At 47.6% G+C, this 22,008-nt stretch overlaps 2 protein-coding genes across 3 annotated transcripts in view; both read right to left on the bottom strand.

Moving 5' to 3' along the window:
* Positions 1-5,794: 5,794 nt before the first annotated feature.
* LOC116410871 (vegetative cell wall protein gp1-like) lies at positions 5,795-6,748 on the bottom strand. The gene has a single exon (XM_031902228.1). The coding sequence runs from the start codon at positions 6,746-6,748 to the stop codon at positions 5,795-5,797; it is 954 nt and encodes a 317-aa protein (XP_031758088.1).
* Positions 6,749-7,658: 910 nt separating this feature from the next.
* lclat1 (lysocardiolipin acyltransferase 1) overlaps positions 7,659-22,008 on the bottom strand; it is a 93,883-nt gene continuing 79,533 nt past the window's right edge. The window contains 2 exon segments of one of the 2 annotated variants that reach the window (NM_001142045.1): positions 7,659-10,078; positions 10,968-13,063. In NM_001142045.1, coding sequence (NP_001135517.1) covers positions 12,576-13,063 — 488 coding nt within the window. In that variant the 3' untranslated portion in view covers positions 7,659-10,078; positions 10,968-12,575. 2 annotated transcript variants of the gene reach the window in all.

Below are 22,008 nucleotides of genomic sequence, written 5' to 3'. Positions count from 1 at the left end.
TAACCCACAAACCTTAACCCTCACCCAACTCTAACCCGCAAACCTTAACCCTCACCCAACTCTAACCGCAACCTTAACCCTCACCCAACTCTAACCCGCAAAACCTTAACCCTCACCCAACTCTAACCCGCAAACCTTAACTCGCACCCAACCCTAACCCGCAAACCTTAACCCTCACCCAACCCTAACCCGCAAACCTTAACCCTCACCCAACTCTAACCCGCAAAACCTTAACCCTCACCCAACTCTAACCCGCAAACCTTAACCCGCACCCAACCCTAACCCGCAAACCTTAACCCTCACCCAACCCTAACCCGCAAACTTTAACCCTCACCCAACTCTAACCCGCAAAACCTTAACCCTCACCCAACTCTAACCCGCAAACCTTAACCCTCACCCAACTCTAACCCGCAAACCTTAACCCTCACCCAACTCTAACCCGCAAACCTTAACTCGCACCCAACCCTAACCCGCAAACCTTAACCCTCACCCAACCCTAACCCACAAAACCTTAACCCGCACCCAACCCTAACCCGCAAACCTTAACCCTCACCCAACTCTAACCCACAAAACCTTAACCCGCACCCAACCCTAACCCGCAAACCTTAACCCTCACCCAACCCTAACCCGCAAACCTTAACCCTCACCCAACTCTAACCCGCAAAACCTTAACCCTCACCCAACTCTAACCCGCAAACCTTAACCCTCACCCAACTCTAACCCGCAAACCTTAACCCTCACCCAACTCTAACATGCAAAAGCTTAACCCTCACCCAACTCTAACCCGCAAACCTTAACCCTCACCCAACTCTAACCCGCAAACCTTAACCCTCACCCAACTCTAACCCGCAAACCTTAACCCTCACCCAACTCTAACCCGCAAACCTTAACCCTCACCCAACTCTAACCCGCAAACCTTAACCCTCACCCAACTCTAACACGCAAAAGCTTAACCCTCACCCAACTCTAACCCGCAAACCTTAACCCTCACCCAACTCTAACCCGCAAACCTTAACCCTCACCCAACTCTAACACGCAAAAGCTTAACCCTCACCCAACTCTAACCCGCAAACCTTAACCTCACCCAACTCTAACCCGCAAACCTTAACCCTCACCCAACTCTAACCCGCAAACCTTAACCCTCACCCAACTCTAACATGCAAAAGCTTAACCCTCACCCAACTCTAACCCGCAAACCTTAACTCGCGCCCAACCCTAACCCGCAAACCTTAACCCTCACCCAACTCTAACCCGCAAACCTTAACTCGCACCCAACCCTAACCCGCAAACCTTAACCCTCACCCAACCCTAACCCGCAAACCTTAACCCTCACCCAACTCTAACCCGCAAAACCTTAACCCTCACCCAACTCTAACCCACAAAACCTTAACCCGCACCCAACCCTAACCCGCAAACCTTAACCCTCACCCAACCCTAACCCGCAAACTTTAACCCTCACCCAACTCTAACCCGCAAAACCTTAACCCTCACCCAACTCTAACCCGCAAACCTTAACCCTCACCCAACTCTAACCCGCAAACCTTAACCCTCACCCAACTCTAACATGCAAAAGCTTAACCCTCACCCAACTCTAACCCGCAAACCTTAACCCTCACCCAACTCTAACCCGCAAACCTTAACCCTCACCCAACTCTAACCCGCAAACCTTAACCCTCACCCAACTCTAACCCGCAAACCTTAACCCGCACCCAACTCTAACACGCAAAAGCTTAACCCTCACCCAACTCTAACCCGCAAACCTTAACCCTCACCCAACTCTAACCCGCAAACCTTAACCCTCACCCAACTCTAACACGCAAAAGCTTAACCCTCACCCAACTCTAACCCGCAAACCTTAACCCTCACCCAACTCTAACCCGCAAACCTTAACCCTCACCCAACTCTAACCCGCAAACCTTAACCCTCACCCAACTCTAACATGCAAAAGCTTAACCCTCACCCAACTCTAACCCGCAAACCTTAACCCTCACCCAACTCTAACCCGCAAACCTTAACCCTCACCCAACTCTAACATGCAAAAGCTTAACCCTCACCCAACTCTAACCCGCAAACCTTAACTCGCGCCCAACCCTAACCCAGCCATTGTAGGACCCAACAGGCCTTCCTGCTTTGTGCGCTCTTCTGAGTGAGTCTTGGGATCTAGGGAAACCCCCCTTAAACTCACTATAACCAATTACAACACTGGATATGTCTCCCCCCATTCACCTAATCCAGCCCAGGCCTGGCTGAAGAACCAATAGAATAGTGAGAAATTACAAAATAAAGGCAACTGGGATCCCACAGGGCAGGGGACAGGGTGAGGGCAAGAAGGAAAGGGACAAAAAGAAGGTAAAATTCAGAAAGGAAGTAAATAAATATTAAAATAAATAAATAATATATAATAAAAAGGTCATAGGGCATTAAATATTAATACATTTTCCGTTCCATTAAATATTTGCTGAGCTGAGAGTTTTCCAAGGACAAGTTACTGAGCAGAAATAATTCCGTGGGACTCACACGTGTGAAAGATTAGTGACAAAATCCAATGACGCTTTCCCTTTAAATGGGAGAAATCCCGGAACAGATGTGGCTCAGAAACAACTCATTTGGCTACCTACCTTAGTTACATCTATGCTGTAAGCAGCAGTCCTGCCCTGCTTTATGGCTGAGATTCTAGCTATCTGTATAACAGAGCATTCTGTCACAGTGGCACAGATCCTATCTGATCCCCCCATTGTAAGCAGCAGTCCTGCCCTGCTTTATGGCTGAGATTCTAGCTATCTGTATAACAGAGCATTCTGTCACAGTGGCACAGATCCTATCTGATCCCCCCCCATTGTAAGCAGCAGTCCTGCCCTGCTTTATGGCTGAGATTCTAGCTATCTGTATAACAGAGCATTCTGTCACAGTGGCACAGATCCTATCTGATCCCCCCCCATTGTAAGCAGCAGTCCTGCCCTGCTTTATGGCTGAGATTCTAGCTATCTGTATAACAGAGCATTCTGTCACAGTGGCACAGATCCTATCTGATCCCCCCCCATTGTAAGCAGCAGTCCTGCCCTGCTTTATGGCTGAGATTCTAGCTATCTGTATAACAGAGCATTCTGTCACAGTGGCACAGATCCTATCTGATCCCCCCCCATTGTAAGCAGCAGTCCTGCCCTGCTTTATGGCTGAGATTCTAGCTATCTGTATAACAGAGCATTCTGTCACAGTGGCACAGATCCTATCTGATCCCCCCCCATTGTAAGCAGCAGTCCTGCCCTGCTTTATGGCTGAGATTCTAGCTATCTGTATAACAGAGCATTCTGTCACAGTGGCACAGATCCTATCTGACCCCCCCATTGTAAGCAGCAGTCCTGCCCTGCTTTATGGCTGAGATTCTAGCTATCTGTATAACAGAGCATTCTGTCACAGTGGCACAGATCCTATCTGATCCCCCCATTGTAAGCAGCAGTCCTGCCCTGCTTTATGGCTGAGATTCTAGCTATCTGTATAACAGAGCATTCTGTCACAGTGGCACAGATCCTATCTGATCCCCCGTTGTAAGCAGCAGTCCTGCCCTGCTTTATGGCTGAGATTCTAGCTATCTGTATAACAGAGCATTCTGTCACAGTGGCACAGATCCTATCTGATCCCCCCATTGTAAGCAGCAGTCCTGCCCTGCTTTATGGCTGAGATTCTAGCTATCTGTATAACAGAGCATTCTGTCACAGTGGCACAGATCCTATCTGATCCCCCCATTGTAAGCAGCAGTCCTGCCCTGCTTTATGGCTGAGATTCTAGCTATCTGTATAACAGATCCTATCTGATCCCCCCCCCCCCCATTGTAAGCAGCAGTCCTGCCCTGCTTTATGGCTGAGATTCTAGCTATCTGTATAACAGAGCATTCTGTCACAGTGGCACAGATCCTATCTGATCCCCCCATTGTAAGCAGCAGTCCTGCCCTGCTTTATGGCTGAGATTCTAGCTATCTGTATAACAGAGCATTCTGTCACAGTGGCACAGATCCTATCTGATCCTCCCCCATTGTAAGCAGCAGTCCTGCCCTGCTTTATGGCTGAGACTCTAGCTATCTGTATAACAGAGCATTCTGTCACAGTGGCACAGATCCTATCTGATCCCCCCCCATTGTAAGCAGCAGTCCTGCCCTGCTTTATGGCTGAGATTCTAGCTATCTGTATAACAGAGCATTCTGTCACAGTGGCACAGATCCTATCTGATCCCCCCCATTGTAAGCAGCAGTCCTGCCCTGCTTTATGGCTGAGATTCTAGCTATCTGTATAACAGAGCATTCTGTCACAGTGGCACAGATCCTATCTGATCCCCCCCATTGTAAGCAGCAGTCCTGCCCTGCTTTATGGCTGAGATTCTAGCTATCTGTATAACAGAGCATTCTGTCACAGTGGCACAGATCCTATCTGATCCCCCCATTGTAAGCAGCAGTCCTGCCCTGCTTTATGGCTGAGATTCTAGCTATCTGTATAACAGAGCATTCTGTCACAGTGGCACAGATCCTATCTGATCCCCCCATTGTAAGCAGCAGTCCTGCCCTGCTTTATGGCTGAGATTCTAGCTATCTGTATAACAGAGCATTCTGTCACAGTGGCACAGATCCTATCTGATCCCCCCCATTGTAAGCAGCAGTCCTGCCCTGCTTTATGGCTGAGATTCTAGCTATCTGTATAACAGAGCATTCTGTCACAGTGGCACAGATCCTATCTGATCCCCCCCATTGTAAGCAGCAGTCCTGCCCTGCTTTATGGCTGAGATTCTAGCTATCTGTATAACAGAGCATTCTGTCACAGTGGCACAGATCCTATCTGATCCCCCCCATTGTAAGCAGCAGTCCTGCCCTGCTTTATGGCTGAGATTCTAGCTATCTGTATAACAGAGCATTCTGTCACAGTGGCACAGATCCTATCTGATCCCCCCATTGTAAGCAGCAGTCCTGCCCTGCTTTATGGCTGAGATTCTAGCTATCTGTATAACAGAGCATTCTGTCACAGTGGCACAGATCCTATCTGATCCCCCCCATTGTAAGCAGCAGTCCTGCCCTGCTTTATGGCTGAGATTCTAGCTATCTGTATAACAGAGCATTCTGTCACAGTGGCACAGATCCTATCTGATCCCCCCATTGTAAGCAGCAGTCCTGCCCTGCTTTATGGCTGAGATTCTAGCTATCTGTATAACAGAGCATTCTGTCACAGTGGCACAGATCCTATCTGATCCCCCCCATTGTAAGCAGCAGTCCTGCCCTGCTTTATGGCTGAGACTCTAGCTATCTGTATAACCTCAGTACCCAGACCCAGTCCCATAAAACTTTGCTTACATTTGCCACTTTGGTTCCCAAATATTTCTCTGTTTTATAATTAGCCTGGGAGCCCGTAAATAAAATCTGTTATTTATAATTAGGATAAACTTTTCCCACTAAATACACAAACCAGTGGAAAGCGAGTGAGTCAGCGAATAGCGGAACATGTGCTCCCAGTTCCAGAATCACCGCAAGCGAAACGCGCTGCCAGATTGTGTTCATTATATAAAATGATTTTAATATCGAACTCTGTCATGTGATTCCATAGAAAGCGGAATGGGTCTTGGGGGACGTGGGATTAATTAAATAAAACAACCCCATTAATAGAAAACAGGATGAAATGAACAATAGGAGCTGGAACGTTGGGATCTGAAATAGTTCTAGAAATTCTTTCATATGAGAGAAATTTGAATAAACTTTAATGCAAAACTGAACCCTGCGCTGAACTGGAACCAAGTGAGTGGCCATTGGCTCCTTACTTTACTCCCACACGGCACGGACAATGGGAAAGGGGGGCAATTGGACAAACAGGCACTTGGGCCATGCAGGGATTGGGGGAGGAGGCACTTGGGCCATGGAGGGATTGGGGGAGAGGGGCACTTGGGCCATGGAGGGATTGGGGGAGAGCGGCACTTGGGCCATGGAGGAATTGGGGGAGAGCGGCACTTGGGCCATGGAGGAATTGGGGGAGGGCGGCACTTGGGCCATGGAGGGATTGGGGGAGAGCGGCACTTGGGCCATGGAGGGATTGGGGGAGAGGGGCACTTGGGCCATGGAAGGATTGGGGGAGGGTGGCACTTGGGCCATGGAGGGATTGGGGGAGGGCGGCACTTGGGCCATGGAGGGATTGGGGGAGAGCGGCACTTGGGCCATGGAGAGATTGGGGGAGGGCGGCACTTGGGCCATGGAGGGATTGGGGGAGAGCGGCACTTGGGCCATGGAAGGATTGGGGGAGGGCGGCACTTGGGCCATGGAGGGATTGGGGGAGGGCGGCACTTGGGCCATGGAGGGATTGGGGGAGAGGGGCACTTGGGCCATGGAGGGATTGGGGGAGAGGGGCACTTGGGCCATGGAGGGATTGGGGGAGAGGGGCACTTGGGCCATGGAGGGATTGGGGGAGAGGGGCACTTGGGCCATGGAGGGATTGGGGGAGAGGGGCACTTGGGCCATGGAGGGATTGGGGGAGAGGGGCACTTGGGCCATGGAGGGATTGGGGGAGAGGGGCACTTGGGCCATGGAGGGATTGGGGGAGAGGAGCACTTGGGCCATGGAGGGATTGGGGGAGAGGGGCACTTGGGCCATGGAGGGATTGGGGGAGAGGGGCACTTGGGCCATGGAGGGATTGGGGGAGAGGGGCACTTGGGCCATGGAGGGATTGGGGGAGAGGGGCACTTGGGCCATGGAGGGATTGGGGGAGAGGGGCACTTGGGCCATGGAGGGATTGGGGGAGAGCGACAGATGCACCTGCTTTAGGCACAAGTGTTTTTGGACAGGGAATCCAAGACAATGTGGTTACTATGGGGCGCCTAGTGGGACACTATTCAGGCGTTGGATCATTAGATCTGCTCTTTGCCTCTCCCCATCCTTCCAGGATTCATGTCCACCACTAACTCTTCCAGGCAGGATTAATTGTGCGGTTGGATAATTAGGGGCTGGGGGGGCAGATAGCTTGCAATGGTCTGGCTTTGGGGAGTAGCACATTGACTGGGTGGGGGGCACTCGGGGGGATGTGCCAGTACAGTGCCCAACGTGCATCCATAATGCCCCCCATACTTTGGACTGGCTGGGGGGGGGCAGTAACGAATTTACCCTCCCAGCAGGTCTCTGGAGATATTTATTCCATTTTCCTTATACGCTGATAGCCAGAGTCACCGCCGCAGATTGGGGGCACGGGGGGCCAAGGGGATAATTAATCACTAATTGCAGAGATGTCAGTTATTCCCAACCTATTCTATTGGCGTAATCACGAGACGGTTTGGGGCCGAGATGTTAATCAGAGCCGTGGCCTCAATTCCCTGAAAAATTCATTATTTAAACAATGGTTGGAAAATAACCTGACCGGTTCTGACCCAGACAGCCCTTCCCGGGCTCAAAACTCTAGGACTTTCCTTTGATTGACATGGGACATAGCCCCGCCCCTGCGGTATCACCGCCCCTCCCCTATAGCATTCCCATACACTTAAATTCATTGGTCCCAGTTTCCATGGAAATGTCCCAAATTGTGGACCCCAAAAAGGGCGTTTGTATATATAGGTTGGTGATTCCAATGTAAAGATTGGGGGGAGCTCTGTGGCCCCCCCGCCGTAGAATATGGACTCCGAATGCGACAAAAGACTCAGGAGAATAAAACAGAACTGATATTTATTAAATAATAACAAATATTTGCAGTTTTTGGTGATGGTTCCCCCCATTGGCTCTGGCATAGAATAAACACTGGGGGGACAGAAATACAGCATCAGAGTGTCCCCGAGGGGACCCCAAGAGAAATCCCTGTGGGCCCCGGTCCTAGTGGGAGGTGTGGCCCTCCAGGGGGCCCTTGGGTCTCCAGTGGGACAAGAATAGTCATGTGACACACAGTAAATACCCGCCATTATACCCACCCCACCGAGCAAAGACAACAAGGAAAGAGGTAGCGATTCCACAGCGGAACTTATTGAAGGGACGTTTCCGTGGCCAGTGATTGGACGGAGCCCTGGTGAACATTCTTTGCCAAAATGGCTGTTGCTAGGGCACTCTAGTCTAGCAACCCGGTAACTGTTTCAGTTCTGCACTCGAAAGCTGTCGAAGGAAAATACTAAATAATATAAAACATAATAAGCCGAAATGTTTTCTAAAATACCACACAAAAACATAATAACAGTTGCCCCTTTTGGGGGGTGGATTAGTCCCCCAGTTAAAGGGGAAATTAATGTATAGGATGGAATACCCACCAGCTTGCAGGCCAGGAATCTCTTAGGGGGGCCCTGATGTCCGGTGGTCGTGATTTCCACCAACCTATTGCCAACCTGGAGGCCCTAGTGATGCAGCTCTTAGGGTGGGCCCTGCGTATCTGGGACTCGGGGGGGCCCTAGAAGGACCAGTCGGACACCAGTTACAGTTTGGGAAGAGCTGGTGGTCTACAGGTTTCAAGTCATAGTTGTATATACTGAAAATATCCAGCAACAGTTACACAATATACCAAGTTCTAATATGTCCACATTGGTGGCCAAAGATCTTCTTATTTATTTGGGGACCCGGCCAAAGAGTGGCTATACATGTGTGTGGGGCCAGTTCCCTTTCTAAGGTTTCCTTGTGGACCCCAAGTCTGAAGGTGCCACCAATAACTCTAAGAATCCCCTCAGAGTCCTACACAGAGATCTGCCTGTGGCTACCTGGATAGATGCTTGAGATGGCCACCATTAATAGAACTAAGGTCTGGGCCAATACAGATACCCAACTTAGTCCTAGACCTAGACCTTAGCCCTTAGACCTAGTCCTATGTCTACACCCATGTGGAACATCCCCCTAAATCTTAACAGTCGTTCAGCCATGGTTCCAAGAACCTGTAGGGCATCAACCCCATTATCACCCTACTGCCCTTCAGGCACCACTTTCCCGTGTATCTAGGAAAGCAAATAGGTCCATATTGTTCCCTATCAGGTGAAACCCTTTGGGGGCCCCTGCCTTGGCCATTAATCCCCCATAAGGCTGGAGAAGATGGTTTTACTGAGAGAGAACGTTCAGACGAGGACTCGTTGCCAGGCTGACGTTCTCCATCTTTATTATGCAAATGACATACAGGCAGGAAGGGCCCCTCCCCCCCACCGTACAGGCCAATAATGCACTTTCAAAGACTTCCAACTTATTTGATCCCTTTAAAATCATGACTACAAAGTTGCAGAAGCCCAGGAACATCAGAGAGAGCGATGACAACCCGCAATAACAAAAAGCATTTGTATCAAAGAGACGGCAATTGCAATTTAGCAGCGCGCTTCTTTATCTCAACAGGAACATCAAGTAACGAACGCAAAGCAACAACTTTCCTTTCTGCCCATGAACTGCAGCTGCTACAGGGCGGCGACCATGTTGGGACGGGAAGGTTTCATTAATGTGCCTTCTTATTGCTGATTGGACGGCTTGTGCCATAGCAGTTGGGCACAGTAGATGAAGGTCAAGCTACGCCCTAAGCCAGGGGGGCAGGAACGTTGCACAAAAATACCCCATCGTGGATTTTATTCTCGCATTTATACAAGTCTGGGAAATATTTTTGAGTTGATTGTCAACATAATTGAGCGATTGAATTATATGAGAAATTCTCAGATTGTCCTTGCAACGGGTTAGGGACTCACTGTACCTTCCATTCTCTCTCATCAAGTGGCCCATGGGAAATATTACTGGGCTCCTGGTTTAAATGTGGCCCTGACTTGCTCATCTGGTGAGGTCGCCTGTCTGACTTGGCCCATTGGGTCCGGCCTAATTAGGCCTATAGGATCAGGGCATGGGTCAACAGAGATCCATCAGATGAGGACCATATCAACATGCCAATGTGGTCCTCGTTCAACATGATTTCCAAACCTGCCTGAAGGAAGAGCTGTGATTGGTTACCCACACCCTCCTGTGCTTCTAGGGAGTGAGTGTCAAGACCCACCACCTTCTTCTTAGGATAACAGGATCAGGGCATGGGTCAACAGATACCCATTAGATGAGGACCATATCAACATGCCAATGTGGTCCTCGTTCAACATGATTTCCAAACTGCCTAAGGGAAGAGCTGTGATTGGTTACCCACACCCTCCTTTGCTCCTAGGGAATAAGTGTCAGGACACACCTTCTTCTTATTCTTTCTTAAGGTGGCCAATAAAAGCTCCCCACTCTGTCCATCTGGACCAAGTTGTCATCTTATTGCTTTTTTTATGGGGTACCTGTAGGGCTTGCCTGGCTGATAGATACCTGGCCAATTTCTGGACATATATCAGCCAGGCAAGACCTACAGGTACCCCATAAAAAGGCAATAAGATGGCAACTTGGTTGGGGATCACTGCTCTAGGGAATGAGTTTCAGAACCCACCTTCTTCTTCTTAAGGTGGCCAATAAAAGCTATAATAAAATGACAACTTGGTCCAGATGGACAGAGTGGGGAGCTTTTATTGGGAAGAAGAAGGAGGAGAAGGAGGATGAGAAGGAGGAGAAGGATGAGAAGGAGGAGAAGGAGAAGATGAAGAAGGGTCCTGACACTCATTCCCTAGATGCACAGGAGGGTTGTGGGCAACCAATCACAGCTCTTCCCTCAGACAGGAAAAGATGTATTGTATTACAGTTCCCAGTCAGGTCAGGTCTGCCCACCCACTAGACAGGGATTGGCTGGCATCCTACAATGCAAAGATGTCAATATGAATAATGGCTGTGTATTTGAACCAAAGATGGCATGATTAACTCTATGCTAAAAATGTGTCTGATTGGTCAACTTGGTCACCAACGGCAACTCATGATTATATGCAAATTTTATGCAAAAAAAAACAAAAAAACATTCTCTAAACAATAACTACACATGAATATACATAGGATGGGGATCAAGACTGCCCCAATCAGTAACAGCCAATCAGCAGCTGGCTTGTATTGATCTAGCGCAGTCTAAATAATAAAAGCACACTTCTGATTGGTTGCTCTGGGTTACCGAACTAATTGCAACACAATTCATAATACTTTTCATATATAAGGAAACTGTAGAAATTAATCAGTAGCCAAGAGACAGTATAAAGGGCAAATAAACCAACGCCACGCACAGAAATAGTTTTTTTGTGAATTTCTAACACAAGTTTCGCGGTCGGCTAGAGGTCTGTCCATATTCGCTTAAAGGCAAAGTTCTGCTTCACGAATGAAACTCGAAAAGCAAAGATTCCGGGAACACCGTATACGAACTACTTGTTACAGGCCCCGCCCACTTACCCTAGAATCAGTGAAGGCACAACACACCTAGATACACAGAACACCCACACAAACTGCCTGTTTCAGGCTCCACCCACCATTATCGGGGGAGGTGCTAGATGCAGTACGGCTGTCTCACTGCTATGTCTAACCCAAGACCCCCCCATTTGTTCTTGACTTCCAGAATCCTACTGTAGGCAATGTTGGTCATCAAAAAAAAATATGAAAACACCTTTTTTAATTAAATTTGCCCCTAAGTGTTTGCTCCTTCAGTGGAAACGACTCTCGCCCCTTAAGTTACCTGCCTTAGAGTTAAATCGAAACCAAAAATCCCACCGTGACCGCTGGTTACAGGCAGTTGCCACCCCGGCCGGTGACAGGTGTTTCCACCAATGGAGCAAACTCTTAGTGGGACATGAGTCGATGACAACAAATATAATTTACATTTTCCTCTTATAGGGGTTGTTCACCTTTGAATAAACTTTTGTTACGATGTAGAGAGTGATATTCTGAGACAATTTGCAATTGGTCTTCATTTTTTTATTATTTCTACTTTTTTAGTTATTTCACTTTTTATTCAGCAGCTATCTGGTTGCTAGGGTCCAAACTACCTTAGCAACCAGGGAGCGGTTCGAATGAGAGGCTGGTATATGAATAGGAGAGGGCCTGAATGGAAAAAGAAGTTATAAAAAGTAACAATAACAATAAAACTGGACCCTCACAGAGCAATAAGGTTTGGCTGCCGGGGTCAGTGACCCCCATTCAAAAGCTGCAAAGAGAAGAAGAAGCCAAAAATAGTTCAAAAACTATAAAAAAAATAAAGACCAATTGAAAAGTTGCTTATGTAAAGGTGAACCACCCTCTTAAATAAAAAAACAACCTGATCACCTGACAGGAAACGGCACAGCCCTATGTTACAGTGCGTATAAAATTAAATGAAAAAACAAAAAAAGGGGCAATTGACCACATACGATGGCAGTTACTCTTTATCTGTTGGCGCCGTAGGGTTTAAAGGTGATACCAGAGACTGCTAGACCTACACTCAGCGCGAGACTGGAATGAATTAGACAGGCACAGAAACAAAATGAGATATTTGCGAATCCAAAATGGCTACAACCCTACTCTAGTTACATAAATATTCCGTGTGATTTCAGGAGTAAATAAAAAGGTTTTGCTGTGATGAGAGCGTCACTTTAAGGAAGTAAAGGAAGGCCGGCCGGTTATTCATCATTGATCGGTGTGAAATTTACTAATTCTCTGTCTGTTTATTCCTATGTCGAACATGTTCCTTGGGAAAATAATGGATAAAAATCAAAAAACTTCCATGCAAAAGCCCTTGTGAGGTCGGCCACAGAGCTCACCCTCTCTTATACCTCCTGGTGTAGTATCTGTGGCACGCCAACTCAATGAGCTCAAGTCCACCGAATATCTTCTCCTGTAGGACAAAGATGACCACAGTGACCAGGAAGTACCACCGCACTGGGCTGTACAGGTACAAGAGTACAATCATAGCCAGCGGGAACAGCGTCCAGTACAGCAGCGACGCCATCTTTATTAGGTGGACGCGGAGCTCGGACTTGCAAGGTGGGATTCGGCTGCGCCTGGTGGCATCGAAGTATCTCTCTCCTTGGTAGAAGGCACGTAGGCGGTCCTCCTTCTCCTTCCACCTCTGCTGGCACCATAGCTGCAGCTCCTCTTTGGAGACGGGCAGGCTACTGACCGGGTACCTGCAGACGTGGAAGTGGATTTCCTTGGGGAAGTTCCCGTTTAGGATATGCTTCTCGGTCTGAGGAATGTTGTGGGGGTAGGCCACAGTGATGTCGTGGATGGCATCCAGGTTGTTACCTGAAAGGGTAAATGGAGAGGACATTAAATACATTCATGATGGGCTTTCTCCATGGGTCACTTGGGGGAAAGAGATTAGTGATGAGCGGGTCAAGAAAAACTTAAGCCTCATCCGACCCTAACCGCCATCTCCCAACCCTAACCCTACCCAACTAGGAGGAAGGGCTAGACCCGAAACCCGCTAAATTTTACATTTTTTGGTCAGTATCTCTACCTTTTCATAGATCTTCTTTGGTGGGTGTGAAGAACTTTGCCCAAGGGTGGTAAAGTATGAGAGTGAATCACTTAACAGTCATTGGCTGGCCCAACCCAACTTCTCCCCCCCTATTTATAAACCAGTTCTTGACCTGCCCTGTCAATGACATCACAAAGGGGGTGGGGTCAGCCGGCATGTGCCTATAAATTCAGAAGCTGGAAGAAGCAAGTCGGCAGTGTAAGGTCGTGGGAGGGGAGAGGAGGAGGGGCTAGACCTGAACCCACCCAATTTTTTACTTTTTTGGTCAGTATCTCCTCCTTTTCCTAGATCTTTTTTGGTGGGTGTAAAGAACTTTGCCCAAGGGTGGTAAAGTATGAGGGTCAATCACTTAACAGTCATTGGCTGGCCAGATATTGTGTGACAAGAGAGGTGGAATGGGGTGGATCAGGGCTCTTACTGGGCATGCTGGAGGTGAAATGTTGGGGCCATCACTGGTATTGTGCTGACCAGGTCAGTAAAATAGCTGCCCCATGGCAACTCCAGCTGGCAAACACTTACACTATTACTCTAGGGTTGCCCCCTCTGCTAGCTTGTTACTCACAGGAGGCAGGGAGGAGTGGCCAGTGACATCATGGGGGCAGGTCAGTGACATCACAGGTGGAAACCCTATATCACTTATGAGCTGAGGGCACAAATGTGTGGGGGTCAGTCTGAAACATTCACACAAGATCTGAAGGTTGTGGGCTCTTCCTTCCCCCGTCCCCGCACAAGGCGTTACTATGCCCCACAGTTACCCCCAGCGCCCCCCCCCCCCATCTATAGGCGCCCGGTCTGCCCCACCCCCTCGTTATTAAATTGCCAGTAAATTTGTAATACCCTACGAATGCCTCCATCCCTGACCCTCTCTGCCGATGGTTTACCCCCTATAAGGCCAGATTCGCCTATACTCCGCCCATTTCCCCACCCACTCCGCCCATTACCCTGCCCCATGTGATGCTACAGCCGCTTCCTTGACCCAAAGGCCGGTATAAATGTAAAAAAAAGGCAGCAAAGGCATGAAAATAAGCAAACACAACAGGCTGTCTGCATATAATGCATAGGAACATACCCCCCAAACAGTAAGTTGTCCCCAGAAAACCATACATGTTTGGAAAAAATACATTCTAATAAACTGAAAATGGGTAAAATGGTATTATTCTACTCCAAATAATATATATATATATATATATATATATATCTCCTAGGCACCCCTGCCTGATTGTTTGAAATTTAGTAGTGAGCATAACTCCCCTTTATTGTTATAGTTTATACAGGTGCAGTGGCCGCTCCATGTTCCCATCATTCCCATCTATAGGGGACAAATGTAAAATGTGATGCTGGCGATGATAGAGTTAATGGCTCTTTGTGTCACATGACTACACTCGGCTATACATTTGCATAGTGATTACTGCGCTTTAGAAATATTCACGTTTATCACGGCGCCCAATCGTGTTGAAGTGTAAATTGTATTCCAGCGCTGTTTTTCTTTACACGATGTTAGAAATATGGCGCCAAACAATTCTAGTACGAGTGGAAATCACAATAAAGCCTAATTGTAAATGTATTCATCAACAGATTTGTGTTCCTGATCCCCCCATTGTAACCCTGCTTTATGGCTGAGATTCTAGCTATCTGTATAACAGAGCATTCTGTCACAGTGGCACAGATCCTATCTGATCCCCCCCATTGTAAGCAGCAGTCCTGCCCTGCTTTATGGCTGAGATTCTAGCTATCTGTATAACAGAGCATTCTGTCACAGTGGCACAGATCCTATCTGATCCCCCCATTGTAAGCAGCAGTCCTGCCCTGCTTTATGGCTGAGATTCTAGCTATCTGTATAACAGAGCATTCTGTCACAGTGGCACAGATCCTATCTGATCCCCCCATTGTAAGCAGCAGTCCTGCCCTGCTTTATGGCTGAGATTCTAGCTATCTGTATAACAGAGCATTCTGTCACAGTGGCACAGATCCTATCTGATCCCCCCATTGTAAGCAGCAGTCCTGCCCTGCTTTATGGCTGAGATTCTAGCTATCTGTATAACAGAGCATTCTGTCACAGTGGCACAGATCCTATCTGATCCCCCCATTGTAAGCAGCAGTCCTGCCCTGCTTTATGGCTGAGATTCTAGCTATCTGTATAACAGAGCATTCTGTCACAGTGGCACAGATCCTATCTGATCCCCCCAAGCAGCAGCCCAGTAATACTCCACATGAGACCCCTATGCTAATGTGACACAGAGGCCGTTACATCTCTTTCTGAGAATATTATCAATGAGGCCCATCTCCGACAAGCTGAGCGCCGGCTGCTGAAAGGCACAATTTATCTTTTTTTTATGATTATTTACAGCAATGCAGCACACTGGATCCAATCTCCGTCGCCGCGCTAATAGGTTTAAAATGTTCTTCAAAACCAATTTCGAAGCTGCCCCATTAATTTAAGCCCATTACAATGGCGGCTGTCATCCCGAGACTGAGCGGAGGCAATCTGCGCGTTGTTATGTGCCCGACATGCGCTAAAAGCATCATCGGCCAATCAATTCTCCAGCCCGGAGTTTAAAGCCCAGAGTTTATATGTTTGTGCGTCGTGGAATGAAAACATTGATTGTTCGGCGTGATTAATGGGCGCAAACGCGGCGAGGTTCAGTCCGGCCGACCTATGGATTGTTGGTCTGGAACTGAAGGAGGTTCTGCTGCTGCTTTGTATTTATTCCATAGTGATATACTGTGTTCTATAATGGGCTTTAAAGGGACACTGTTATTGTAATAAATCCTCATTAAAACAGGAACAATGTCTTGTATGATATATTCTATATACGTATCATATATATCAAAAGAACGACTTGTAAAAAATTCAGAACAGGATTAATTTCCCTTTATCTGAAATACTCATTTATTATACTGCTGCCTGCAGCGATTTGTTTTGCCTTATTTACATATAAGTGGAACAGATACTGTAATAATGATTAGTTATAGGTTTAGCTCCAGGGGTACCCAGGGCACAAATAAGCACTCACCCCAAATCCCCCCTAACTGGCCTTCAGGCTGGGCCCCCTTAGCCCATAACAAGGTTACAGATATATAGAAACATTGGGGTAACAGTCACCCTGCTATAGTTCCAGGGGTACCCAGGGCACAAATAAGCACTCACCCCAAATCCCCCCCTAACTGGCCTTCAGGCTGGGCCCCCCAAGCCCATAACAAGGTTACAGATATATAGAAACATTGGGGTAACAGTCACCCCGCTATAGTTCCAGGGGTACCTAGGGCACAAATAAGCACTCACCCCAAATCCCCCCCTAACTGGCCTTCAGGCTGGGCCCCCCAAGCCCATAACAAGGTTACAGATATATAGAAACATTGGGGTAACAGTCACCCCGCTATAGTTCCAGGGGTACCTAGGGCACAAATAAGCACTCACCCCAAATCCCCCCTAACTGGCCTTCAGGCTGGGCCCCCTTAGCCCATAACAAGGTTACAGATATATAGAAACATTGGGGTTACAGTCACCCTGCTATAGTTCCAGGGGTACCCAGGGCACAAATAAGCACTCACCCCAAATCCCCCCTAACTGGCCTTCAGGCTGGGCCCCCTTAGCCCATAACAAGGTTACAGATATATAGAAACATTGGGGTAACAGTCACCCCGCTATAGTTCCAGGGGTACCCAGGGCACAAATAAGCACTCACCCCAAATCCCCCCCTAACTGGCCTTCAGGCTGGGCCCCCTTAGCCCATAACAAGGTTACAGATATATAGAAACATTGGGATAACAGTCACCCCGCTATAGTTCCAGGGGTACCCAGGGCACAAATAAGCACTCACCCCAAATCCCCCCCTAACTGGCCTTCAGGCTGGGCCCCTTAGCCCATAACAAGGTTACAGATTTATAGAAACATTGGGGTAACGGTCACCCTGCTATAGGTCTAAGTGCCATCCTCTCTATAATTCTAGCCGGCTCTTCCATCTTTGGTGCACAATGTTCCCAAGGCAGAATGTGGTGCAACAGATCAAGTGGCCGCTGGTGCGCAAAAGGTTAATGGAGTCAAGAAATTTGCTACCTTGTCCATTAAGGGTTAAATTTATCAGGATCTCAGGGTTACATGCAATCAGGGATCAGCGGGTGGATATACTGTTGCGACGCGTTGCTGCTCGATGCAGACTTTGGATGCACATCAGTCAGACGCCGCAGTAATTGCACGGAATATAAAACAGATATATTTGATGTTATGGAGATGGGGATATTTGGGGCTGAAAATCTTGACACCTAAGGACGTGCTGCATAGTAACTGCATAGTAACACCAGCGGGGCGGCGGCGGCACAATGGCGAGTTCATCTTCAAGATGCCACCAGGCAGCCATTAATCAGGGGGTTCATCTGCGGCTGACGCAAGTGGCCCCCACCGACGTGACTCAACTCTCAATCCTGCAGGAAGATCTCTCCCTCTCCATAGGGAATCATGGGGGAGAGGAGGAGGAGGAGGAGGAGGAAGAGGCAGAGAAATTTCTGTTGAACAGCTAAAAAGAAAAGAGAAGAATCGGCTGAAATGAGTGATGCCGGGGCCGCGGTGCCACCTCGCGCTCAGCCAGATTACGGGCAAATCTTCAAAGCCGCCACTCAGCATAAGTGCGAAGACATCAAATTGCCTTTGTTAAGCGGCTCGACCTGTATCTGTAAATGGAGCCCAAGTGCGGCCGGCTATTAATAGCCCCCGGGAAACGGGCCAGACAATGGCCGCACAGAAATGAAAGATGGGGCTATTATGGCTTGTTGCCCTGTGCCGGTGTTACTCTTACGGCCGCCCCTCTAGTTCTGCTCCTAATAATCGGCTCAGCTTATAGAAGCAGTGCAATGTCTGCGGAGCAATCTGCGCCCTGGGGGGCCGGGGGTTTGATCCTGAGCAGAACCCTTCTCTGGTATTAATGAGATAAAAGGGGTCCATATATGCATTGATATTATCGTACGGAACAAGGTTTTCTATGATATTCGGTGTGTGTATGGTGGATTGACGAGGCAACTGATATTGACAAAACCTTGGATATCTCTTGTCTTGTTGATCAGGCAGGACAGAACATTTTGATTGGCCGCCATTGAAAGCTTAATTTAGGGCTGAATAGTCAGATAGGGGTAGAATTTCTATTGTTTCTACCTTCATAGCCGACATTTCAGCACTGAACGTTAGTAGAGGGTACGATTGACCGACTTTTGACCAACAATCTTTCCAATGGTCGCAGGAAACATAGTAATTGTAACATGTATGGCCGCCTTTAGAAACACACCCACATAAATGGAAGCAATGGAGAGCCCATAGTGATTGGATTCATCTGAACACACTCCTGCACTTCAACATGGCTGCCAGTGTCTCCTGATGCACAACTGTGCCAACTGGCACCGGCAAACCCTGGAGGCACCACCATCCTGGATCTGGCAGCAGCTTCAGGGACCCCCCAGGGTTGGACTGGGCCAGAGGGCCACTGGGGAAAAAGCTGAATAAACTAGTTTGGTGCTTGGTTCCGTGCAGGTCTGGCCTGTTGTTTCTCCCACTGACCTAGAAATAAAATGGTTTCTATGAAAATAATGAAGTGGTTCCTTTAGGTGCAGTTCAACGCTGGGCTTGTGTCCATGTTGCATCTACAAGATCTTTCGCCCTGTGATATTTATTGCTTTTTCCTCCGTCAAATCCTTATATTAAGAGGTTGGGGGTCACAGCAGGATTGTTGCATTGACATGGCGTTGCTGACTCCCTTTGTCATTATATTTATAAAAAAAAACAGCGGCTGTCTCTGTAAGGTCCATAGGATTCCATGGCCAACATTCTTATAATCCTGCACGCCCGTTTTAGGGGGTCAAGTCACCCCCCGCCCCATGTCCTATCCAGAGGGATGTCCCTGATAGGCACTGGCCTGAGCACTGAGCATTCTGGGACAAAAAGTCCCTTATTATATATATATATATATATATATATTATTCTTTCTTGTTGATTTAATGATGCTGCAATATTTACTTTCCTGGATATTAGTGCTGAGTATCTACCCCACATTAACTACTGACAATTAAATCCACAATTTAGGGGTAACTGGATATTCTCGGAGTTTGGGTTTTGGATTGTTTTGTGTAACGAGCCTTGTACAGAGGCTACACTGCGAATAATGAGTGTGTGATAGGGTTATATAATGCTGATAATTACCTACTGCTGTAACGAGCCTCTGCCTAATAACCATGTCTTCTTATGTTCATAATTAGTTATATTCTGTGCAAATAATGTTTTATTTTCACTTACTGGGAGTATCAGGTGCCCTATATCATGTATGAGCCGTGTTCTGTATCTGTGCCCTGGGTACCCCTGGAACTATAGCGGGGTGACTGTTACCCCAATGTTTCTATATATCTGTAACCTTGTTATGGGCTAAGGGGGCCCAGCCTGAAGGCCAGTTAGGGGGGGATTTGGGGTGAGTGCTTATTTGTGCCCTGGGTACCCCTGGAACTATAGCGGGGTGACTGTTACCCCAATGTTTCTATATATCTGTAACCTTGTTATGGGCTAAGGGGGCCCAGCCTGAAGGCCAGTTAGGGGGGGATTTGGGGTGAGTGCTTATTTGTGCCCTGGGTACCCCTGGAACTATAGCAGGGTGACTGTTACCCCAATGTTTCTATATATCTGTAACCTTGTTATGGGCTAAGGGGGCCCAGCCTGAAGGCCAGTTAGGGGGGGATTTGGGGTGAGTGCTTATTTGTGCCCTGGGTACCCCTGGAACTATAGTGGGGTGACTGTTACCCCAATGTTTATATATCTGTAACCTTGGTACCCCGTATTGGGGGCAGAACAATCCTATTGGGTTTATTTAATGGTTAAATGATTCCTTTTCTCTGTAATAATAAAACAGTACCTGTACTTGATCCCAACTAAGATATAATTACCCCTTATTGGGGGCAGAACAGCCCTATTGGGTTTATTTAATGGTTAAATGATTCCCTTTTCTCTGTAATAATAAAACAGTACCTGTACTTGATCCCAACTAAGATATAATTACCCCTTATTGGGGGCAGAATAGTGGGGAAAACTCAAGGTACCCCCTGAGTTGCCCGGACAGAGGCCGCCTCCAATGAAACCCTCGTGACTGTAGCAATCTGCGCTTCGGTGAACAATCATTTTCCATTTTAGCCCCATTGTTCCTATTAGAATTAATCACAGAACGCCTTTCATTTCGCCTTTGCAGTCAGCGAGTGGTGCTATTGTTTGTTACCAGGAAGAAATCCACTTCAGGTTGGTCGTGTAGGAGATTATCTGCGAGCAACACATTTATTCCCCGGGGCTTTGGCGCCTGTTCTTCTCTACATATTCCGAGGCCGCCGAAGAGCTTCCGCGTCACACAGTCAGGCCAGAACATATTAAAGCCATTATTAGGGCTGATGGAACATTCTCCTCCGCGGGGCAATGAAATGTGCCAATCTGTGGGATAACGTTCTCTTTATGGAGCATCAGGCAATGTGCAATGGGCTGAGGATTTCAAACTTGGAGCTGTGTGGCTCTACAGCCAGGATTTAGGGGTACAGAGAGACCATAAGCAAAGAATACAGTGACAATGACAACTATTGGAGAATGGCTAACAGCGCTAGTTGATGGGGGTAACAATAGGAATGCTCTAGGAGTGCCAATAGGTATGCTCTAGGAGCGACAATAGGAATGCTCTAGGAGTAACAATAGCAATGCTCTAAGGGTAACAATATGAATGCTCTAGGGGTAACAAAAGTAATGCTCTAGGAGTGACAATAGGAATGCTTTAGGAGTAACAATAGTAATGCTCTAGGAGTGACAATAGGAATGCTCTAGGGGTAACAATAGTCATGCTCTAGGGGTAAAAATAGGAATGCTCTAGGAGTGACAACAGGAATGCTCTAGGAGTGACAATAGGAATGCTCTAGGGGTAACAATAGGAATGCTCTAGGAGTGACAATAGGAATGCTCTAGGAGTGACAATAGGAATGCTCTAGGAGTGACAATAGGAATGCTCTAGGGGTAACAATAGTAATGCTTTAGGAGTGACAATAGGAATGCTCTAGGAGTGACAATAGGAATGCTCTAGGGGTAACAATAGTAATGCTTTAGGAGTGACAATAGGAATGCACTAGGAGTGACAATAGGAATGCTCTAGGAATGACAATAGGAATGCTCTAGGGGTAACAACAGTAATGGCTCTAGGAGTGACAATAGGAATGCTCTAGGAGTGACAATAGGAATGCTTTAGGAGTGACAATAAGAATGCTTTAGGAGTGACAACAGTAATGCTCTAGGAGTGACAATAGGAATGCTTTAGGAGTGACAATAGGAATGCTCTAGGAGTGACAATAGGAATGCTCTAGGAGTGACAATAGGAATGCTCTAGGAGTGACAATAGGAATGCTCTAGGAGTGACAATAGGAATGCTCTAGGAGTGACAATAGGAATGCTCTAGGAGTGACAATAGGAATGCTCTAGGAGTCACAATAGGAATACTCTAGGAGTAACAGAGGGGTGCCGAGTCAAAGCCAGTGTTGCCCCAATGCACCCAGATCCCTTTATGCCCAGTCTGGGGTCTATACATGCTACTGGCCTGAGACAGCAGCTTATTGGCTTATGTACTGGGCCCTTCTGTTGGCTGGCACTGATCCCTATTGTTTGAGTTAAAGAATCCTATTGGATGAGGAGTGCAACACTTTGATAAGGCCCATACTG

This window comes from Xenopus tropicalis, chromosome 5, assembly GCF_000004195.4.
Source record: "Xenopus tropicalis strain Nigerian chromosome 5, UCB_Xtro_10.0, whole genome shotgun sequence".
Taxonomy (NCBI): Eukaryota; Metazoa; Chordata; class Amphibia; order Anura; family Pipidae; genus Xenopus; species Xenopus tropicalis.
Note: the sequence above shows the minus strand (reverse complement) of the source record. Positions and strands in the feature narration are given on the sequence as shown.